The 23,001-nt window shown below is 37.7% G+C and overlaps 1 protein-coding gene across 7 annotated transcripts; it reads right to left on the reverse strand.

Annotated features, from left to right (window-relative positions):
• Positions 1-252: 252 nt before the first annotated feature.
• atp6v0a1a (ATPase H+ transporting V0 subunit a1a) lies at positions 253-22,530 on the reverse strand. 7 transcript variants are annotated; one of them, XM_042720477.1, is made up of 23 exons: positions 22,396-22,530; positions 19,474-19,630; positions 18,786-18,864; positions 18,524-18,621; positions 17,814-17,942; positions 17,007-17,096; positions 16,071-16,153; positions 15,115-15,241; positions 14,905-14,987; positions 14,237-14,330; positions 10,613-10,825; positions 7,426-7,576; positions 7,137-7,276; positions 6,502-6,665; positions 6,217-6,307; positions 6,008-6,126; positions 5,710-5,926; positions 5,502-5,609; positions 4,885-4,995; positions 2,699-2,713; positions 2,130-2,247; positions 1,686-1,857; positions 253-1,351 (listed from the first exon to the last, which is right to left on the reverse strand). In XM_042720477.1, the coding sequence occupies exons 2-23, from the start codon at positions 19,588-19,590 to the stop codon at positions 1,258-1,260; spliced, it is 2,613 nt and encodes an 870-aa protein (XP_042576411.1). In that variant the 5' UTR covers positions 19,591-19,630; positions 22,396-22,530; the 3' UTR covers positions 253-1,257. The 7 variants fall into 7 exon arrangements, with proteins under 7 accessions (XP_042576411.1, XP_042576409.1, XP_042576410.1 ...); XM_042720475.1 differs by having other exon boundaries at positions 2,699-2,716; XM_042720476.1 differs by lacking the exon at positions 22,396-22,530 and adding an exon at positions 20,726-20,879 and having other exon boundaries at positions 2,699-2,716.
• Positions 22,531-23,001: the final 471 nt, after the last annotated feature.

Below are 23,001 nucleotides of genomic sequence, written 5' to 3' on the forward strand. Positions count from 1 at the left end.
AAAGTACGAGTGATGTCATTCCAAATATCAGCATGGCTAATGTGAAACAACAGCAATAACACTTAAGAAAACAGAAATATTATTTAATCATTTCATGTTTATTAAAAGTAATAATTATGCTATATATTATTATTAATGCTTCTTAATAATTAATAATAAATAATGCTTTAATTGTATTATACATGTACAGACATGATTTATTAACAGATATTTTCTCACATGTATGAGAAAAAAAAAAAAAAAAAAACAGAATTATGAGTTCAGATCCACTCTTTACTCTTTATTGACAAACAAGACATAATCATTAAGCTTCACTTACTGCTTTTACTTGGTTTAGTTTTTTTCTCCAAGACTCCCAGTGACATCTATCAAACCAACACATTATTTTCAGGAGCCAATGTATGTTCACATTGTAAACTCATTTATAAACAACAATCAAAAACCCAGAACTGGGCACCACAGCAGATTCATGAGATTAACAGTTTAGATGTGTATTTGCATTTAAATCGCAATAGCAAAACACACACACACAAAACAGCAACACAGTTCAAGGCCAACTAAAATATAATTACTCTTTACTAACATTTTCCAAAGGAATGCAAAGATCTGCAATAAATCTGGGGGATTATCTGCATCTAGTACTCCGATATGCTTGATGAGGATATCCTCTCGGCAGAAGCTTGTGAAATGCCATAACGTGAAGCTTTCTTTGCTGCATTTGTAATGAGGTCCCTTTGCATTAGAACTATTATATAAATGTGTCAACATAAAGGATAAAAGATACATAAAAAAAACAAACTCTAATAATTTAAGAGACTGGAAAACATATAGACAAAAACTCCACCTATGCTATAATGGGAGGGAACCTGTAATGATATTTTGCCTTGATTGAGGAGTACAAATTTATGAGGCTTTAATGAGAAAAACATGTTGTTCCTACTCCTGTGCTGTATGGCAACACCGCTTGAGTTTGTATTATTACATATCAATATATATTGCTGCAAGAATTGAAGAGTTACGAAATCATAGCAAATATATTATGCAGTTCTAGCTCAGATTATTATGAGCTTCAACTATTTACATCTAGTTTACCTGCTTGTAAATTATTCCATTTATGTCCTGATCTAGACCACCTGAGAAATTTAGAGCCTTACAAAGTCACAGTGTTCACAAGAATCATGAAATCTCACAAGCAATCTGATGGGCTCCTGTGGTTTGGAGGTGTGGCAGTTGGGAGGGAGAAAATGTGGGTGTGGTTTAGTCTTCAAACTTGCCCTCCAGAATGCTGTCAAAAGTAAAAGGCATGAACTTGAAGCCCTGTCCAGTGTAGAATTTATTCTGGAACTCCACCCTACAGTAAAGAAATAAGTGGAGAAACAAGGTCAGTGGATTGAAATGAAATAAAATAAAATAAAATTTATTGTCTAGCTCCACATAACATTTTTTTGTTTGGTTTTGTACATAGTTCTGATAAAAATCTAGATACCATCTTTTCAGGAAGTGAGTGCCGTTTCTCACAAATTTTGAGTGTAAAGAATAACATTAAGCACTCAGAATAGTCAATACAACTGTATTTTGCGAGACTAGCAGTGTGTATGTAGCCATTGATAGGAAGCGACATCTGCTCTTGAAACTGTTCAACTGTTTTAATTTATAAAAGGCAAGCATTGTGTGTGTGCCCTTACCAATGCAATCTGAGAGCATGAAGGAAGGCAGACAGCCCTTCCATGATCAACAGAATAAACACCGTCAGTGTAGCAAAGAAGGCAAAGATGATTGACAGCGCAAAGAATCCACCAAAATTCCTAGAAGCCAGACCCATGTGCATCACCATTGACCACAAGACCTCAGAGAGCTCTGGAAGAAAACAGAAACACTTGAGAAATAGCTTGTAAACGATTACAAATTGCATAGTGAGAGGATAAACATGTACTGACATTTGCACAGTTTCAAATTAGTTACATTTACATTTTCAAATCATTCAGTACTGACATTTGCACAGTTTCAAATTAGTTACATTTACATTTTCAAATCATTCATGATGGTTCTACAAAGTAGAACTGAGCATAATCAAATTTCCATATATTTTCAATACAATAAATGGGAGTATGCGTGTGTGGATTACTTACGTGCATGGGCCAGACTCAGCGCCCAAAGCCGTAGATAAGAGGCAGTATTTGAGATGCAGCCTAAGCAGTATTCTATGGTGTGAATGGCTTGATGCACTGCAACATCAGCAAAATTAAACTAAAGAGAGAGAGAGAAAGAGAGCAATAAGAGCTGTTCAGACTGATGAAAATACAAAAATCTAATCCCACTACCAGCTCAATCACAGCATGATTAGCAGCCCTGAATCTCACGGGCATGAGAACAAAATCACAGCGCGGGGCCTTTCAGATCATCAGCATCATTTGATGTGATATATATCCTAATCACAGCACGGCTCACTGGATCATTCCCATGTAATGATGGCGGCTAAAACAAAGGAAAATGAGTGTCTAGAAAAGTATCTATCTAGATGTACTGGAAAAGGATCGAACACCAACTACAGGAGACCACCCAACACCGAAGCCTGCAGGAACACACACACAAGCCGCAGAGCAAGAGGACTGTATGGGGTGATGGCACACATACACACAAACACAAACACAAATGTAAACAACATCTACACAGAGTCGAGAAGGCTGTCTGCTCTTACCACTTCCTCCTCTGACTGCTTGAAAGGTAATCAGACACATGCACAGACAGACACACAGGGTTAAAGACAGAGTTAGAATCTGATGAAGAGCTAGTGAGAGGACAAATACACTTTGGTTTACAGAAAATGACCAACACATTTACTGTCAGTCATAACTAAAGGTAGTGGCCCCCAAAAGTATTCAGACACTTAAGCCACACCTACAAATGCATGAATGACTAATTAAACAAAATACAACAAAGCAAGAGGCATTTATTTAAACAAGCACTGCACAGTAATTAAAACAATTCATAAAAGATTTGTTAGGTTTGAAACAGACATGATTTGGACAACAGTTTGGACATTTTCTGTTTGTCAAAAGAGTGCTGTGATGTGACTAACTACACCTGCTAGGACACCTTTGTGAAACTGCGGGGGGCTGACTCTATGGCTACGTGCACACTGCAGGCCAACTGGCCCAAATCAGATTTTTTTTTTGCTCACATGTGACTCTGTGATCTGTTTTTCTCATTACGTTATGAACAGCACAAACCACATGGAATCTGATCTTTGCAATTCCGATTTGTGCCACTTCTACATGTGGAACTAAATCTGATATAGGTCAGATGTTTCCCAATGCGACAGCAGTCTGAACAGTCACATCTGAATTCCAGCGACCTTCACATCACTCGATTCTGTGATTCTAAACTCATGGGAGATACTTCAAAGATTTTACATACACATAGCTATCAAGACAGTTGCGAAAGGTAGTCAGTTTATGTACAGTGATGTGTCAGAACTCAAATGTATTACAGTGAGAACTCTATATACAAGCAAAACATGGTGGCTCATATCATAAGTTTTAAAATTCAGTTTTTGTCTTTATTTTTCATATTGCCTGTGCATAATTTAGCTGGCTTCTGCAGCAGAACACACTATAAATAAACGCATAATTGCTTACTTTATGTTCTCTGTGTTTACTTTCGTACAATGGTGCACTGCGCAAGTGTTGGCAAATCCACAGTTTTCCAGCAGAATTGGGCTACTTTTCCACTGTTGCCGTGGGTTGTTTTTCAACTCTCTGGGTTTGGCGACCCCATTTATGCGATATCTACCCCCCACTTCCCCAGAACGTGATTGGGCTAGTTTTGGACTGGTTTTGAGAAGCAATTGATCGGATTTTGTTGTGAGAACCTGGCAACACTGTTCATATAGTTGTTGTTGAACTGAACACTAAGGCTTGCAGTGTGAATGTAGCCTATTATGTCTACTAAAAATCAGTTAGACCAGCTGCTTGAAAGTAATACAAAAATAGCTGAGGAAATGTATGCTATTTACGAAGTCTAGCATCATTTGTTTGCAGATGCCACATGGTTTTTGTCAACTGATACATTTTTAAGTGCAGCTTCAGTGACCAAATACTTTATAGGGTCACTAAAACGCCAAAATGAGAGAGATAAACAATCCCAGGGATTTGACTTCAGTCTCCAGTAAACTGTCTTTAATGGCTGCTACTGGCAGGTCTGTTTGGAATAGGAGGAGGAAGATTATTTGGCACTGATGCACTGAAAAGACTGCATCTCAAACCCTCAAAATAATGCAGGTTATCTGCCTCCATTTTATTTCCAGTGTAGAGAAACCCAGCTAGCCAGGTGGGTGTTTGTTTAGTGTTTGGAGGCTGGTTGTCATGGGATACAGTGGTTGGGGGGACAGACGGTGCTATAAAAAAGGGGCTGCCCCAGTTTAGACCATCACTGGTATGCAGAGCCCAGATCCAGTGAGTCACAGAATGGAATGCCCACTGCAGGCGAGCGACCCCACTGCCAACTGTGGCCGTTTTTGGTACCTGGGTGTGACTTGTCACCGTGTGGGTGGACACAAGTATCACATAGACTACTATAAAGACTTTAAATATTCTTATGATAAAGCGTTAAGTTATTCTCAGGATCAACAGATGACATCACATGGAGTGTAAGATCAAAAAACCTGACCCAAACAAATATCCAGATAAATGGGTTGGCAGAACACATGTCATTCTCTGGCTACAGAAAGACTATTGTTAGAGTTCACAAACTAAAGCATCTTTGTAAAATGAAAATAAACAAGGATGGGTAAAGTATTTAATTAATAAAATTATTAGTTATTCTATAGGCTAGTTAAGAGAAAAACAGACAGACAGATTAAAAAAAAAAAGGGAATTCCCTCACCTCAGGCGATTCTTCTTCAAAGTTTTGGGAGAGCTGGTCATGTTGGATGATCTCAGCTTCATCCTCTGTGGGGCCGTTACCCACACGGATTCCCCCAAAGTTTTGCGTTCCCTGCAGCAATCATGCAGTCATGGTTGTGTGTACAAGTAAAGTAAACATTTTAGATGAGCCATTATATAATAATCTAGGTTATCATGGTTTCCACACTTTCTAACCAATAAAAAACATTATGGTTTTTAGATTTTCTATTATATAATAATCTAGGTTTATATATATATATATATATATATATATATATATATATATATATATTTATATATATATATGTTGTTTTTAGTAATTATATAATCTTTTCAATATTTCTGTTATTGGGCCATTCATAAGCATAAGAGACTAATTTCAAAAATATTTAAATACCCTACTGAACCCAAACTAGAAGTGTAAATTGACTATAAGAGACATCCATGTGGAAATTAATGAATATTCTGAAGATTTTCACTACTGATGTAGCAATGATCAAATTACAAGATAAAAACAAAAAACACTGTCTAAAAATAAAAAACTTAAAAACTAAACATGTAGGAATCTCTGATGTTGTGTTTCAAACAGGTCCTTACCAGATGTCTTCTCCAGAGGTACTGCCTGCGCATTACTAGCGTCTTTACTATAAGCATACACGGTACACAGGCGAGAGCTATAATAACTAGCAGACACTGAATTACAACCTACAGAGACAGAGAAAAAGAGAGAAACATTAGTTTTAAGTGTCAAGTTGTCTCATTTGCCACATATCCTGATGAATTCACACGATATTGGTGTGCGTACCTGTCCAGTGTAAAATGGCTTGTTGGTGGGATCGTTGTAACTGAAGAGGCACATGTTGATGAAGGTTATTAGAAGACTGGGGGCTTCTTTTGAGCTCACAGCATCATATACCAACCACTTGTAAAAAATGAGCAGCACCAGGTAGCCAAAAAGGCTGACCATGAAGATGATCTCAGGAATAAACCCCAGGTAGATGTTCAGAGGTTTTTTGAAGTACTTCACATGTTGACAAATAGACTTAAATTAGCATTAAATGCTGATACAGATCTATTTAGAGTAACAACAGACAAGTGCGTACAGGTGATTGAAAAGACTGAGAGTAACTCCAAATGTCATGTGGATGACTCCTAGAATTATCGACATCTTCATCTTGAAGGAGTTCAGAAAGTTCAGCTTATTGGTGGCAATGTTCCAGATCTGTAGGAGGAGAAAGGAAAGCTCTTAAGGAGGCTGAAGTTAGACAATCTTTGCCACAGAACTGTTTAGATGTTTTTACTAGGCGCTTACTGGGTCAATGCCAATTGGATAGGGTCCATTAAACACTTTAGGCACAGCAGGGTCCAGCTGTAATACATGGTTATCCTTCAGTGTCGCAGGCCTGAATGAGTTAATGATAAATCAGTGTTAAAAACAATAATGACTTAATGGCCACACATGACGATCTGATCTGAATGATCAATTCAAACAAGTGGCTGATTATGAGAGCTAAATTTTCTGAGGGCCATGAAAAACAACAATGAACCTTTAGAGCAAGATCAATGTAAAATCAATGGTTTGGAATGAACAACTTACGTCCAGTTGCCTCCTCTCTCTCCAAACATGGGCCTGACACTCCAGCCCGAGCCAAAGACATTGATAGATTTGGAGAAACAGTCATTGTAGATAATCCCAGTATACACTGAAAATATTCCCATCAGGAGAATAATGTAACGGCCCGCAAAAACCATGCTAAACATCTAGAGAAAAAGACCAAAGCACACTGTGATTTGTAGTAGCCCAAAAATGACCAAATAAATGTAGAATTATTAAAAAGAAAGTACATTTAATATAATGTTTGTTAAATTGCATCTCTTTACCAAATACTATCGAGGCAAGTACGGCCAATATTAATACAGTTCCTTACCTTTTTTTTTTCTTTCCATTTTCTGAGTAAAAGCTATAATTTATGCCTAAACTGTACATTTTCAGACCATGTTGTTTTATTAACAGAAAACTATTAATCTTATAAGTATTAAACTAAACTTCTTCACTTCAAAACTTTAATTTTCATGCTGAATAACACAAGTTAAAAAAACAATTAGGATCAATATTTTCTGTATTCAGGATCTATACATAAATAAAGCTACATGACATGAATATTTGATTTGAACAAAATGATAAAACAATAATTATGAGATGGTTGGATAAATGGGTGGGAGAATGGATACCTCATTGTCGTTTTTCTGGGCAATTAATCGGCTCTCTCGCAGCACCAAATAAAGTGCAGCGCAGGTCATGAGTATACCATGACCCAGATCGCCAAACATGACCGCAAACAGGAAGGGGAAGGTGATGATGGTGTATGGAGCTGAACATAGGAGCACAAAGATGATGTTGAGACACCCACAAAAAGGAAGTAAATAAATAAATAAATAAAAAGGTAGCACAACAGGATCTGTAGCTCATTTTAATCACTGCAGAGGAGTTTGGGACAAAACTATTAAAGGTCAGGGTTACCTGGGTTGATTTCCCGGTAGTTGCTGATGCCGTAGGCATCTACGATGCTCTGAAAGCCAGAGGTGAACTTATTGGTTTTGTTGTAGGTGGGTGGGGTCTGTTTGGTCTGCATTCGGTTTAGGATGGAGGGAACAGTGGATCCACTTCTCTCCTGTGTGAAATGGAGCGGAATTTAACACAAACATTCATGCATGAATAGAAATGCTCCAGTTTGCTTCCCAGTAAACAGTGACACAGTTGTATGCATGCCTCTACATTGCAACTGTACATTGTGTTTATGTAAATGCTCATTTATCACTTGTCACTTGTTTGCTTAAATTTTAAACAGATGCTGCATATTGTGAACTGAACTTGAGCATTGAGTCCACAGCATGTAAGCGCGTATGGAGGCAATCTGTAAGACAGCTGATATTAATAGCTGCTAGTTAAATAAGGCATGAGGAAGAATGCCATGTGTAAGGACAGCCTTTGAACTAGCACGCAAGCGCAATCCTTCACATTTCAACACACTGCCTACATGGACTTAACACTATTACATTTCTAGTTTAAGTTCAGACGGAAGCCGCTTTTTTGTTACCAAACAATGCTTTACATGGATTTACAAATTGGCAGTAAGTATCCATCTGTAGGTTGCTGGCTGTGAGTCCAGCATTATATAAAGAATGCATAACCCGTTTTAACTCTATAAAGACTGAGAGGCAGACACAGAAGAACAGAAGGCGAATTTGTGTGAGCAGGTAATCCTCTTACGGTGTGACTATTACAAGGTTAACACTGCAGTGACCTCTGACCCTTACACTACAACCTCTCACCACAGGGATTACTGGTATTACACCCGCTCTGCCCTCACTGTCCTGTAGTAAGGTGTGACATCCCAGACTTCACAGAGGCATCACACCATCTGCTGTGAATAAGCTATAAGAATCTAGAATCCATCACCAGTGACCTTCAGCACGCACTATATCATCCAGAGACTAACCAATTCCTGTGTAATAAATCAGAAAATAAATACTACGCAAACAAACCGCTCTCTAATATCTGTCATAACATAGTGGAGAACATGCTTATACAAGTTTGGTTCATGTGTTTAGTCAAAATTCAGATTGCTGTGCTAAAGCACTGACAAACAATCATTATTACTCAGTGGCTATTAAATGAAGGCACTGTATACTAGTATGCAATAAAAACACAAAATAAATATCTTTTAATTACATAATCAGACTTTTTCGTTATGTATTTTCCAATTTAATTCATGTAAATTAACGAAAATCAGAAAAAAAAAAAAACATTTTCTACTGAGAGGGAAAAAAAGCAAAAACATTATGAAAACTGAGGGAATGGATCTCATCCATCGTTTTATCAGTTTTCTCACCAGCAGAAGTGATGGACACAGTCCACTTGTGGTGCTGTGAGAAGGGGATCAGGTTTCAGCTGCTCTACACCACAGGAAAATTCAAACTTTGATCTGAGGGGTCTCATGACTCAATGCAAAAGCATCTGGGCATTCCGTCCTAACACTCAGTCCCCTGTGTGCATGTGTCTGTGTGTCCTGGTATAATAGAAGCTAAAGACATGTTTACAAAGTGTGAGTCATTGTATGTGATGACAAGAACAAATCGGCTACTCCTTAGAGACAACACGTGTGTGGTGGTAATATATGTGGTATAACATGCCAATGTAAAATGGACTAAATACAGCCCCAATGAAATGGGAAAAATAAAGCCCCAGCTTACATCAGGACTCTATTAAATCAAATGTAAGATGTATGGATGTATTTCTTTTAATACTTGCACAAATGTAACTGATATGTAACTCAAGACGTGTTTTATTCAAGAGATACATATAGTATGTATTGAAAATGTTTTAAGTACTAATACAGGTATATCCATACATGTGTCCCTGGACCACAGAAACCAGTCTTAAGTCGCTGGGACATATTTTTAGCAATAGCCAAAAAAAAAAAAAAAAAAAAAAACACATTGTATGGGTCAAAGTTATCGATTTTTCTTTTATGCCAAAAATCATTAGGATATTAAGTAAAGATCATGTTCCATGAAGATATTTTGTAAAATTCCAACCATAAATATATCAAATCTTAATTTTTGATTAGTAATATGCTTTGCTAAGAGCTTCATTTGGACCACTTTAAGGCGATTTTTTCAGTATTTTGATTTTTTTGCACCCTCAGATTCCAGATTTTCAAATAGCTGTATCTTGGCCAAATATTGTCCTATCCTAACAAACCATACATCAATCCAGGGTCACATATACGAATTAAAGGTCGACTGATATTGGATTTTGCAGATACGATAATGTTTTTAAAGAAAGGCAGCAAACAGATTAATGTGCTGATATTAGTAAAATTTTTATACTGAATGAGTTGAATGTCTTTTCTTACTTTGACAGGACGGCCCAAGAAAAGTCACAAGAGTTAACACTGAAGTTTTTATTTCAAAAAACTGACAAAGTTATTATATTTATGCATTTATAATGTACTCTACCTCTCTTCAGGGAACAAAGGCCAAAAGTATTTAGCCCTCATCATGCACTCAGGAACTAATCCATTTTATCCCCAATTAAATGCTTTACGAATAAGAATGACCTCCCCTCTGATATAACAAACTGGCACTAGCAAGCAGCAAATTGTGGTTCATTGCTATTACATGAACTAAAGCCTACTGGCTATAAAATATGTCCCACGACAGTGTCCCACAACATTGTATCGCCCCATAACAATATTCTGTTTTAATAGGATATAATGTATGTCAACAACCACCATCAAGCCAGGGTCTTTAAAGTATCTATTAACTACAACAGTTCTAATATGTCTATATTATTTCTCAAATTAGCCTAAATATATCTTTAGTAGAGCCCTTATTAGAGTTCAAATGACAATGACAGGCCAAATGTAACATTTAAGATGTTAATTTGAGATCAGATATCACACTTATGACAATAAATCACTTTATCAGTGATGTGCTCATTAGAGAGTAAATGTCATTATAAAGAGGAAAAAGTTATGTAATTTGTAATTTTTTTTTTTTTATAATTTGATTTGCTGGATTCAATTACGGTAGGTAGCAGCCTGAAGAATGAGACACTGTACCAACCTCCTCTGCCTTAAGACCTTAGTAGGTTTACAGAAACATCAATCAATATAAGTGTATGCAAGTGTGTGTGTCCTCACCGTTCCCCGACGCAGGGCAAACTGAATGGAGTCTAGATCGGACACAGGGCACCAAATCTCAGCGATCAGACACTTCTGAGTGACATCGATGTTGCAGAGGTTCAGAGTGTGATAAATGGCTTTCATCTTCCGGACCTTGATGAACCATACTCGGACAGTCTTAGCAGCCGCCTGCAAAACACGCTGCCTGTGATCCTCCGTCTGATTCAGCACCTGGAACACACAGCAGAGAGGAAGAGGAGGGTTCAAAACAGGAAACATGAGATCACTGAATAAGTGAGGTGATATAGTCACAATTAGAGCTGAAAGAGCAACCTGAGAGGCCTGACTCTGAGCAGACTGCAGTTTAGTGTCAAGTCTGACATGGAAACACGGTAATGTTCAATATCCTATAAATGTCTGAATATTTTTCAGAAAAAAACTGTTGTGAATGTATCTTCTGTATGACTGATGTTAAGTGAATTACACACATTGAAACGGTTCTCCGTTTAGTTTGAATCATGCCAAAAAAAACATTTGGAGTTCAGTAATGATAACTGATTCAAATCGTTCCTTTGCTCATGAGCTTGTAAATCTTTGTGTGAAACCATCAAAAGAGACATTTGTTTTTTGCATGGAACAAAAAAAATAAATCTGAAGTATTTAGCCAATGCTACCACACTGTAGTCGCAATAGTTGCAGGTGTTATACAGAGCTATTGCAAGAATAGCGACAAATAGGTGCTCAACTTCAGCTATTTGGTAAATATGTTTGTTGAATCCCAAACATTGGTTGTGTGAACGTAGCCAATATAACTTCTATTTAAGTAAGGTGGATTTCTCAATCATTCAGGAGTGGCCAGGGAAGCAGTATCTGGTTGGCATGTTAGACAGATAGAGTGGCTACATTAACGTCCAAGTGCGCATTCTCGCTCACATGGGTGGGACATATGCAGCCCCCCACTCTAAAATCAGAACACTCGCCCACGCTAGAATATCCCACATGCTCACCCACGCTGGAAACATATGGAGACTCACCCGCGCTGACAAATCAGGCAAGCTCGCCCACTCAGGGATTTATGTAATCCTTAATACTGTGTCCCAAAGAGCTTCCATCTTGCTCAAACAGCAACAGAAACACAAACATGGCATATGTGCTATACTAAAGGGTACCAAATTCTCTCCAAATCTGTGAGAGGATCACAGGGACATTAACGATTCCTGCCTGACAGGCACACACACACACACACACGCACACACACACACACACACACGTGCATAGTGACCATTCTCTCTCACCTCAGGGGCAAACAGGCCCGTTAATAGCTCGAAGTGAGTCAGTGACATGGAACTTGAGCGCACACTCAGTCCCGGCCCTGTCAGCACTCTTGTGCTTGGATATGTTCCTTCATTTCTTTTGAATAGTCAGAGAGCAAACGGATATGCATGTGGGTTTTCAGAGGGTGTGGGATAAGAGAGAATCAGCGAATAAGTCTGGCAAACATGAAGAACAAACTCCCTCAGTATGTGGATATGCACAGACAGGAACTCTCAGTATGAGACAGCCGCTGTGAAAAGCACCTTACAGTTGTAACTGGTTGTGATGCAATGACAACAAGAGTTTCATTTCAGATTTTTGTTGATAGATTTCGATGTTGTCATGTTTTGAGGGTAGGCTTGCCTACAACAGCCCAAAATCTTGCTCCATATAGCTCTCTGTAGACCTTAATCGGGTATTTTGAATTTAACACAGATGAAAATGAGGCTGTAAGGGACAGATTTACAGTCTTTACAACAGAACGCACTGTAAAGGTCCTAGACCATGTCATTTTATGGAGTTTTTGTCTACTGAAAGTTTATTTCAAAAAGACATTTAATAAGCTGAACAACTGTATGTTGTTAAACAACAGTACAATCCATTGAATTTACTGTATATAAATTACTGTAAATATGGCACAACCCTAAATAAGATTTATTAAAGAACAAATTCTGACTGGCTGTACTGTATGTGATATCACTGTCAGCGAGTGTAGAAAAATGGCATGATGCAGAAACTTGTACGTGCCACTGTGCAGACACTGAATAAATCTAAACAGCGGTGATAAACTGCCCTGCCATGTGCTGAAGGTCTAAACTGTGTGGGCATCTGTGTGGGTGGGAAGCTATGGGTACTATGTTAATGAGTGAGGACACACTCACCCAAGGTTTTCCTTCCCAAATAAGGTAGGTACAATGAGAGATTCTCTCAAAGACCCAGAGCTGAAGCACCATCCAAGCAGTCCCCCATTACGCCTACTAGTAGCCTCTAATGACTCACTGAGGGAGAGTCCCTCAGCCGTACAAACCGACAGATACAGCCAGTGGATAATTCAGTCAAATCAACCTGCACTTTACTGTACGTCTGTTAGTTAAATCTCAGCTCAAGAGAGAGAATAAAAAAGAAAAACAGAGAAGAAAATGAGAAACAGACACACACAGAGCTGTGCAGAGTTTGAGACCTGAAGTCTAATCCAGAGGTTTTTAAAGTGATACACACACCCGCAGGGGGCGCCAAAAGCCCCCAAAAAATCTGTTCAACATGAATTAAAATAAATTTTAAATAAATACATTTAATTAAATAGCCATGCACTCTCATATTATAGTGACACAGTGATCTGCACAAACTGTGAAATGTGAAATAATCTTATTGACATAAGAACAAAAATGGATCAAAATTTCACTTATGTGGGCAACAGGAAATATTTAGGCTCTGTTTATAGTATCATGCAAGCTGCTATGATTAAAAGCACTGCCAAATCAAATGCATATGTAGTTTATAGGACACAGTCAGAGCACAGTGTTTTTTAACATTTACTTGTAATTTATTGTTTAATTATTTATTTTACTGATCCACCCTGCTCTAATCGAATCTGTATCTGATCACACTCATTATGTTATGTAATTCCATTACGCCACTTGAGCTGGAGTTTATGAAGCGAATGGCATCAATTGATGTACTGTCAAATCATATTCAGTTATATCAATACAAAACCAGCAGCATGCATTCATGAGTTTGTTTGCTTTCCTGTTTAAATCTTTAAGGCACTCTGTAAACAACGACGCTTTGTTTTTCAAACGGATTTTGTGATCATCATTTTATAATCTCTGATGTAAGAACCTCTGATCAGACTGAGGACTGTTCTTTCACATACCGCTCGAAAAGAAACACACACAGATGGGGACATATCGACTTTTGTTCAGACTGCAAACAGGTGGTCTTAACATTGTGTCGGTGCTTACATTGTTACTATAGCAACTGATGCAGATGGACCAGATATTGGTGGTAACGTTTGAATAAGCAGATCAGATTTCATCATTTGTAAAATGACAGTGCAAACAGTGTGGCATGATTTGAAAACTGATTCAGATTTGTGGACAGAGTGAGCAAAGCAACAAAGAGAACAGTCCTAACAGAACTAGATTAGGTCTGGACACATACCTAAGATTTAACTCACCTCATACAAGAAAAATAGTAACTTAAAGACTGTATCTACATGCACTTATTTTGTTTAAAGAAATAAAAGAGAGGTATATGATCTTTGCTCATAAGCAAAATTAAGTCTTTGTGAGAGAATGTGTATGTGCACATATTGCACTTATGTCTTACCATCTGGAGATCATCAATTCGAGTGTGGACTCCAGCTGCCATTTCCTTCCTCTCTTGAGGGGTCTCAGGACAGGGGTACAGAGATGCCCGAAAGCTAACATAAAAATATTGGTAAAATATATGAATATGGAATATATTAATTTCAAGAATGTGTCAAATACACACTACACTATCAAAAACACTATCAAAATACACTATCAAAGGTTTGGGAGAGCAAGATTTTTTTTTTTTTTTTAAGAAATTAATACCTTTATTCAGCAAGACTACATAATACTGATCAAAAGTGACAAATAAAATTTTTACAAAAGATTTCCATTTCAAATAAATGCTCTTCTTTTGAATCCTGAAAAATGCATCATGGTTTCCACAAAAATATGCACTAACTATTTCGAACATTGCTAAAATAAGAAATGTTTAAATTTTGGCTTTTTAAAAATATATTGAAATATATTTTAAACTGTAATAATATTTCACAAGATTACTATCCTGTATTTTAAATAAATAAATGCAGCCCTGGTGAGCATAAGCATCTTCTTTCAAAAACAATATTTTTTTTACCAACCCAAAGTCTACAAAATCAGAAAACAATGTAATGTTTTCAAAATCTCAAACTATTTTCTTTTGTTTTGGTCACTCTGTATTGAAACTGGGCAGTAATGCTCTCGTACCCTTCACAAATCTTCTTGACTCTGTTTTTCAGTTGGTCTCCCTGAAAGAAAATGATGAACACAGACTTGTGCACATGGTCTCCCTGGAAAAAGGAAAAAAAAAACAACATAAGAGGAAGCTCCTGTTAAATATACAGTTAATAATCCAAATTATATCTTGAAAAGTTATCTCAAAGTTATTTCTTTTTATTTTTCACAGGGGAAACTGACTGTGGCAGGGTCCTCAAGTGGGTCCTCGATGTCTGCCTGTCGCAAGAAGACATTTCCACGACAAACTCTCCACAGCATCCTCTCGAAGGTGGGAATCCTTTCTCTGCCAATCACCCCTGCAACAAACCTGCAACCAGCATCAAAGGTGAGTGAATAATGTCAGTAATTTGCACTATTACTCTACCATCTGGCCACTGTGTCATGGTTCGACCCCCATCTAATAACTGATCTGCATCTTATATCGAAAAACTATATTATATGAAGATATGTCCTCATTCCTCTTTATTTTCATCTCTTAACTACTCTGGTGGTGCTTTTTTTTCCTCATTCCTCTTTATTTTCATCTCTTGTTTTCAAGTATTAAAAGCATACCAGGATTACTGATCACAGATCCATGACAAACCCGCTGGCATTAGCGGCAGTTACATAAAAATGTGTGTTAAATCCCTTTTTATTACTTCAGTTCAGTTTTACTAGCATAAACCTTTTTAAAAGCTACCTCTCCCTCTGTACTGTGATTTTTACTCAATCAAGAACAATGTGACCATATTACTACCAACGAAACATTTGAAAATTTGATACTATCCACATATACCCTTACATTTAGAGACATTTAAAATAACTGTTCTGCATTCTGCTAGAGCTTTGGCAAAGAAAAAAAAATAGACAGGCAGATCAGAAACAGAGATCAGGAAGTGTGCAATCCCCATTAACATCCAAGTTTCATCCAAGCATACACACATACAGAGGAACTGAATTTCTTGTGTTCAAGCAGGCCTGCTTCAGTGATAGTGACCATCAAGAGATGCAAATTTGTGAGGAAAAATTATACACTGAAAGCATTTCAAAAGCATGAGTTCAGGCAGTACTGTAATTTCCATATATGAAGCATCCGTGTTTTAGCTATCCATAACATAGCTTAGTAAGACAGAGATCGAACCCACTGACATACTCACCCAAGCCTAAGAGGAGCGGCACGTCCAACCTCATTCGGATCCAGTAGAGTTGACGACTCTTCCAAAAGTGCAGGGTCTTCCATCTAACAAAAAGGAAAAGAGAACAATAATTTGATTTATTTATCTCTTTCTGTAAAAATAATCTGATTTTGGATCAAAGTTCATTGTAGTGTTGATAATATTGTTTCAGGAAATTGTTTTCTAACAAATCAAGGGCCCTTTACATACAAGAGGGCAAAGGTAAATTAAGGCATCAACTTAATCTTAATAGATGTTGTAATAGTTCAAAGCTCTGCATGTTAAGGTACAGTACTTCTTTCATATTACATAAATAAGACAAATGTATGTTTAACTTAATTTTTCAATGAAATTACTGTTTTAAAAAAATTGATTTATTTAGAGGATTTATTAGAGCAAATCTTGATATTTAATAATACTCTATCAGCGGACAACTTTTACCCAAAGTAAATCACAATACATGTTATTCCAAGGAAAACCATGGTGATGTGCCTAACTCAAGGGCACTGGGATTGTAGCACAGGGATTGGTCCTAGAATAGTTTGAAACCACCGTTTTTTTTTATTGTTTGTTTGGTTGTTTTTTTAACCACTGAGCCACACCAGCCTCACACCACCCACCACCAGTCTGTGAGAGAGCCCAAGTTAGTGGAAGTGTAAAGTGAATGATTACAAGAGAGCTAACAACTTAACTGCTTTATCTCAAATAATCTTTTATAACTTGTAAACAAAATATTTCACAATAAAATGTTAAAGTTCAGAGCAGTGTCCAGGAAGCACAGAAATGTATGGTCAAAGAGCTCCAACAGGCTGAAAGACAGAAAAGAAACACCCTGGTAGTAGCTAATGATCATGGGCACAAAAGGCTGAGCATTTTTTTTTACGGGTTCAAGAAACGTGTGAATAGGGAGACGAACACCTTGCAGAACTGGTCTTGGGAAGGGCAGTGTGACATCATCATCACCAGCGGCTGAGATGTGACCAGGAATTCAGAGAATGGCCTTTCAATCTGTTAGACATGCATCTGTCTTTGTCAGCTTGAATATTATCACAGACATGGGGAAAAACATGGTTCCTCTGTTTGTGTTAGAGTGTTTGTTTATTTGACTACTGAATGGTGTTAATTATTGTGATCTGATGGTTTGTATTCAAATACAACCACTGTATGGCATTTGTGAGTAATGGCCATTTTACACGGTAAAGGGGAACAGCGAGTTCCCAGTTCAGGCTAAATGGAAGAGAAGTGGAACCTGGTAACACGAAAAACAACACAGAAAGTGTCACCACAGTAAAGTTAAGCAGAAAAATACAGTTTCTGCAAGCTTTCTTAAATGTTACATGCCACTGACCAATCCAAGGTGATTTTACTCACAACCAATGAAATAGTATTTAGCTTTTACTTGGTCAAAGAACAACATTGAGGAGAGGTTTATTGCAGTATTTTATGGCTTCATTAGCCATCACTTAAATCAACAATACAACAGTAATCGCCCCGTTCAGATGCAGCATATTTTTGCTTAAGCTGAAGCAGCAGCAGATATTGTTGTGGCTGCACAGGCACATTTCACACCGCCTCTCAAGAGTGTGTTAAATGGAAGAAGACAACTATGACTGCAAGATCGCAAGCAAAGCCTGCCGCCCATCATGTACCGTGTAAAATGCCTCAGGAAATACCACAGGAAACTCTAAAGGCTTAAGGTTTTGTAAGAGATGAGGTATTACAGACCTCATCAAAGAACTGCTGTGTACGTCTGAGGATGTGCTTAAGCTCAGTCAGCTCCAGGAAGTTCTTCTTCAGGGCTTCCTGGTTGGTGTTGATCTCCTTCAGCTCATTCTCCAGCTTTTCAAAGGTGGCCTAAAAGAAGGACACAACTCATTAAATGCATTCAAAACTTTTTTTATTCTGTGATGCAAAGCTGAGTTTTCAGCATTACTCCAGTCTTCATTATCACATGATACTTAAAATATCATTCTAATATGCTGATTTGCTGCTCATTTTCTGTTATTATCAATGCTGTGCTTAATATTTTTCGTTCAGGATGCTTTAATGAATACAAGGTTTAAAAGAACATTGATTACATATAATTCAATATGTTTAAACCTAATGAACTACTCCAATCAAAATTTTCAGTATTGAATGACATAAGAATATTTTACATTTAATCATTTAGCAGACGCTTTTATCCAAATGACTTACAAATATTTGTAATCAGCAACTTCTCTCCTCATGCACCATCTCTGTGTTTTAGCACTGTGATCGTCACAATGTTTTATGACTTGCCTTCTCAGTAAAGGATACAATGCTGCCTCAGAATTTAGGAACAAACTTTTCATCATCCCTTGATACAGTGCCTCTCTAGGCAGCTGTCAATGTTTCTAAACTAGGCGATTTTAATTATGGGTTCTTATTTTGTGTTGTCCATGAAGTTTTTATACCTCCAAATCAATCATGTCTCGTGGAAAAGGGACCTCTGGGTTCTCCCCTGTGTCTACAACAGCTATGTTAGCCTTTTTGATTTCCTTCTCAACAAATCCTTGAAAAGACAAGAAAAAAAACATGATCAAGCAGAGAAAGCAGTAAATGAGAGAAGCAACGTGTTCTTGAACATCTTTCCACTGAATTTAACAAGAACTCATGATGCTGTGTCAGCAGTGATTTTCAGCTCACTACGTCAGCAGTGCTAACTCAATAACTCACTTAGTTTGCGGTCCATCTCCTCACACCGACGGACTTCATTCACAAACTTCCTCTGGAAAACGTTCACATCGGGGTTCAACTGCAATTCAATGAAAAAGAAAAGATCACTGACTTATTAATATACAATTACAGTACCATTCTCTCAAAGACAAGGAAGCCACATTCACACCCAGGGGCGTAAGGAGAAACTGCAAAGTAGTCATATTCACAACGGATCAATGGATTAACATGAAATAAAAACAACACTGTTGGCTGTGAATAACTAGATGAGGGTTCAGCAAGGGTTGAGCAATGTTTCAAAATCACTTCCTGTATGAGGTCATAATGTTTGTGTATCTGATAGCCATTTAAATCTTCCCCAATTCAGTCTCATCTGGTCTTAGTCTCACACTGCAGGGAATTTAAAAGCAAGGAAGGAATTACAACACCACTGTACATGTCTGGCCCTGAAGCATTTCTGGTAGTGGCATTTTTATAACCAAAAACTGTCAAACTGAGTAGTGCAGACTCAAGTTTAGATGCTTATTTCTTCAGTTACGCTGACATTTGTTGACAGTGACATCAATGTTACTGCCATGAGTCACTGTGAATGAAGTGCCACCCTCTGTTGTTTTGAATGGGTTTGACAATGAACAGTGAATGTTCCAGGAATTAATAACCAGTGAATTATGACGTGGCCTATACTTACATCTCTGAACTGCACCATGCCGATCTCCCCCAGCTCACTGACACAGCAGTAGGCGGACTCAGACTGGAGAAAGAGCTGGGCCAGAGTCATCTCCTCACTGCGAAACAGCTCCCCCATAATGCACTGCTCTCTACCCAATGCACTAAGGGGAGAATGTCTGAGGGAAGAGGAAGAAAACACAAATGCTTATAATATAAATACAAAAGGTTTCACATTGCGTAATATTTTTGTCTGACACCAAGCACAGTGGTTAAACCACACTGATTGTGCGAATGTAGAGTTTACTTCAACCAAAATTAAAGAAAAGCAGCCCTTAAAAGAGCACATCAGCATTTTTCCCCTCAACAATTCTGATCTGTTTACTGATTCTGTGCAAATTCTGTTATGCTCACAGTCCAGCAAGATGACAATACCACAGATAGATGTTCTGTGACCGTGAGCTGAGCTTCACTGGACATGGCTGATAGTTTACAAGTCATGAGAATCATATGAATGTTCTGTCTTCAAGGTTAATATTTACTGATTATCTGACAGTATTGTATAAGAAGCTTGGTTTTAGATAACGGATCAGCAGCTATGAAAAACCAACTGCAAACTAGGGCTGCTCAATTATATTTTGTTTTATACAGTGTTATATATTTAAAATGATATAACTTAAAAAAACATAGATTTTAATGTAATTACATATATAGCGAGATAGATATATCTAATTAGTCTAAAATAAGACCAACTATGTTGTAATGCACTAGCACCACCTTATAAACATTAAGGGTAACCCAAAATCACACTGCTGTAAAGGAAAGGAAATATACAAGAAAAATGGAATGTGGCACAATAATAATAATTATATCCCTTTTATCTTGTTTTCTTAATCGTCGAAAGCTAAAATCATAATTGCAAATAAATTCTGAGTAATCGGACAGCCCTACTTCTACTCAAGGCAAAGCTTATGCCTCATTTCATAACACCAAGAGCATTATGCACTGTCATCTAGACTATCTTGAACTAATGACTGCTCATAAACAATAATACAATTCAGTAAAAAGCCTTAGGAAAGATTCCACAATCTTGTGCCCAGAGGACATGCAACGACTTTTACGCTTCTTTGCTGTTTCACCATTCTCATGGCATGTGATGCTCCAAAGAGCTGAGAGAATAAGCACATGCCATCTCAGAAGAATGAGGAAAACACACAGGAGCATTCAGCGATTACACAGAATAACCCAATGAACTTAGATTTCCCTGAACCTACCGCTACAACCGCATGGAATGTGCTCTCCTAGAGCAAATCCTGATCTTCTCACTGAAATGCATGTGGTCCAATCAAAGGAGTGAATTGTAAATTGCAGCCCATTCTTCAAAGCAGTCCTTCACTGAAAGAAGTGTACTATTCATTAAGAATGATTGTACGGTGGACTCCACTCACAGCGAGCGGATTATACATTAAGCTGCACCATGTGACTCTCTGAGTCCATACTAGACATTACCAACACAGAGGCACTTTGTGGCACGTTAAGACGCAATGAAAATCGACAGAGCAAATTAAGCCATTTAATATTTTTGCTAGGTCCATTTTACAACTTGTAAGTGGTCAAAATGGGACATAAGTAGTCTTTGTTTCATGGGTAATTCCACACGTGCTGAATAATGCAGCACCTTGGGGAATTATCAAGATGCAGATACTCTTTCAGCGGTCTCTCTGTATCCTGCTCTTTTTTCCATTCTCCTGTACAACTACATACAGCCGTCCCAGCATCATCAGGTATCAGCGCAGTGGACCAGTGCAAGGTCTTTCAAAACCAGATCCTACAATGAGACATCATATTAATAATGTGAACTCCTGTGGCGGGGCGTCTAATCTGGTTTCTTTTGAGTAACTGTGCTGCTGACTCAACCAAAGTTGGAATAGAATAAAATAGAATAGAATAGAATAGAATAGAATAGAATAGAATTATCACCTCATAAACCCAGGGAACTGTTGAAGCTACAATCGTCCAACCTATCAGCACAATACCGTAGCATACAACAAGGGTTTTCGTTCTTTTAGACACCCCAAATTTGATCATCCTCACCCAAAAAAATCCCTGTCCTAAGAACTAAACAGCAACAATATAGTTTCATTTATAAAAACCCAATGTATACTGTGAAAAATGTGTAAAATATTATTTGGAAAGCGTTTAGTGTCTATTACGCTTCATTATTACGTTTTTTTTCTTCTACTGCAGTTAACGTTAGGTGTATTATTTATTAATTACTTTTTACTTTAATAAAATGCTTTTATAATTTAACTCAGTTTTATCTTATATTTTATTTATTTTTTTTTACTTTACACTCTTTTTCCTCCACAGCATAATGTCATACACAGATGCCATTCACACAGAGATTATTTTTGCAGTATATAAGCTGCTTTGATAAATGGTGAGCAGTCAAAGTTTTCTGAGCCCTTCTTTTCAGAGTATTTTATACTAAACACCTAGCGGAAATTACTTCGACAATAAAAAAGAAAAATCGTGTTTTGCTGGAAGAAGGGGTAAACGAAGACACCGGCTTAACGTTAATAACTAGGTTAGCCTGACGGAGGACAAAAGTGTAGCTGTCAGCCCAAGCTAATGCGAAAACAAATAGTAGGGCAAAGTGGCACTTGATACACTTCAGTGTTTTATTGTAACAAATGGAAGTTATAAGTTTCAAACTTAAACTTGAACTTGAACTTGAAAAAGTAAACAGCAGTAACAGAGAGTTAAAGCGCTAATGCTAATTATCGCCGACAGGTTGTTATCTCAGATAACGTAAATACTCAACAGCGCATTCCGAAAAGCTAAAAGAAAACACGCTCTTCTCTTACAAATACAACTCACTGGACGGTTCAAAACAGCTATTGAGTGAGAACACGGTTATTTAAGCAAGAACAATGTAACTTACCGAGTTCAAACGGTTGAAATGGAGTGCTGCCGTCTCTGAATCCTCTCAGTCGCGAGCATCAGCTGACCAGAACGAGGCTGAGCTGGCGTGACGTCATGAGCAGCCCGGTCCGGGTCACGTGACCGAGGTTACCTGTGAAGGGTGGTTCCGAAAACACAGTGAAAAGGGGGGGTGTATATCTGTTTGCTCTCATGCTTTCTTTCCGCGTGTATTTCTTTATGTAGCATATTTCTTATTATGTCGATAAATGTTAGCTATTATTCTGACAGCATCTGCTGATTTGTAAATTAAATATAGCTACTGTCTCATAGTGCTAGAGTAAGACCTTCCCAAAGTTTAAAAGGTATTTTTCTCCCACTGTTTTCAGTGTTCCTCACTCTGTGGTTTGCTTTTAGTATGAAGGTGGTTACTTTGGTATAATACCACTTCCTGTGGTCTCGTTGTCACTGTTGCCACCATATTTTGTGCTTTTGGTCCTCCGGGACCAGTCACTAAACTTTTTTCTCCAACACTTTTATTATTACTACTACTTCTGAGCCTTACATTACTAGCAGTAACCATCTTCTACCTTCTAGATAGCCTGCTGCCTTTTCACCTTTTTAATTC

The sequence above is a fragment of the Cyprinus carpio genome, chromosome B3, assembly GCF_018340385.1.
Source record: "Cyprinus carpio isolate SPL01 chromosome B3, ASM1834038v1, whole genome shotgun sequence".
NCBI lineage: Eukaryota > Metazoa > Chordata > Actinopteri > Cypriniformes > Cyprinidae > Cyprinus > Cyprinus carpio.

Excerpts from the sequence above, each read along its gene's own strand:
- atp6v0a1a (XM_042720475.1), bottom strand. The coding sequence starts at position 19,590 with ATGGGGGAGCTGTTTCGCAGTGAGGAGATGACTCTGGCCCAGCTCTTT. Across the intron at positions 14,331-14,904 it reads GTCAAGAAGATTTGTGAAGG|CTTTCGGGCATCTCTGTACC; the intron begins GTACGAGAGCAT and ends TTTTTATGTTAG. Across the intron at positions 10,826-14,236 it reads GAATTGATGATCTCCAGATG|GTGCTGAATCAGACGGAGGA; the intron begins GTAAGACATAAG and ends TGTGTGTTCCAG.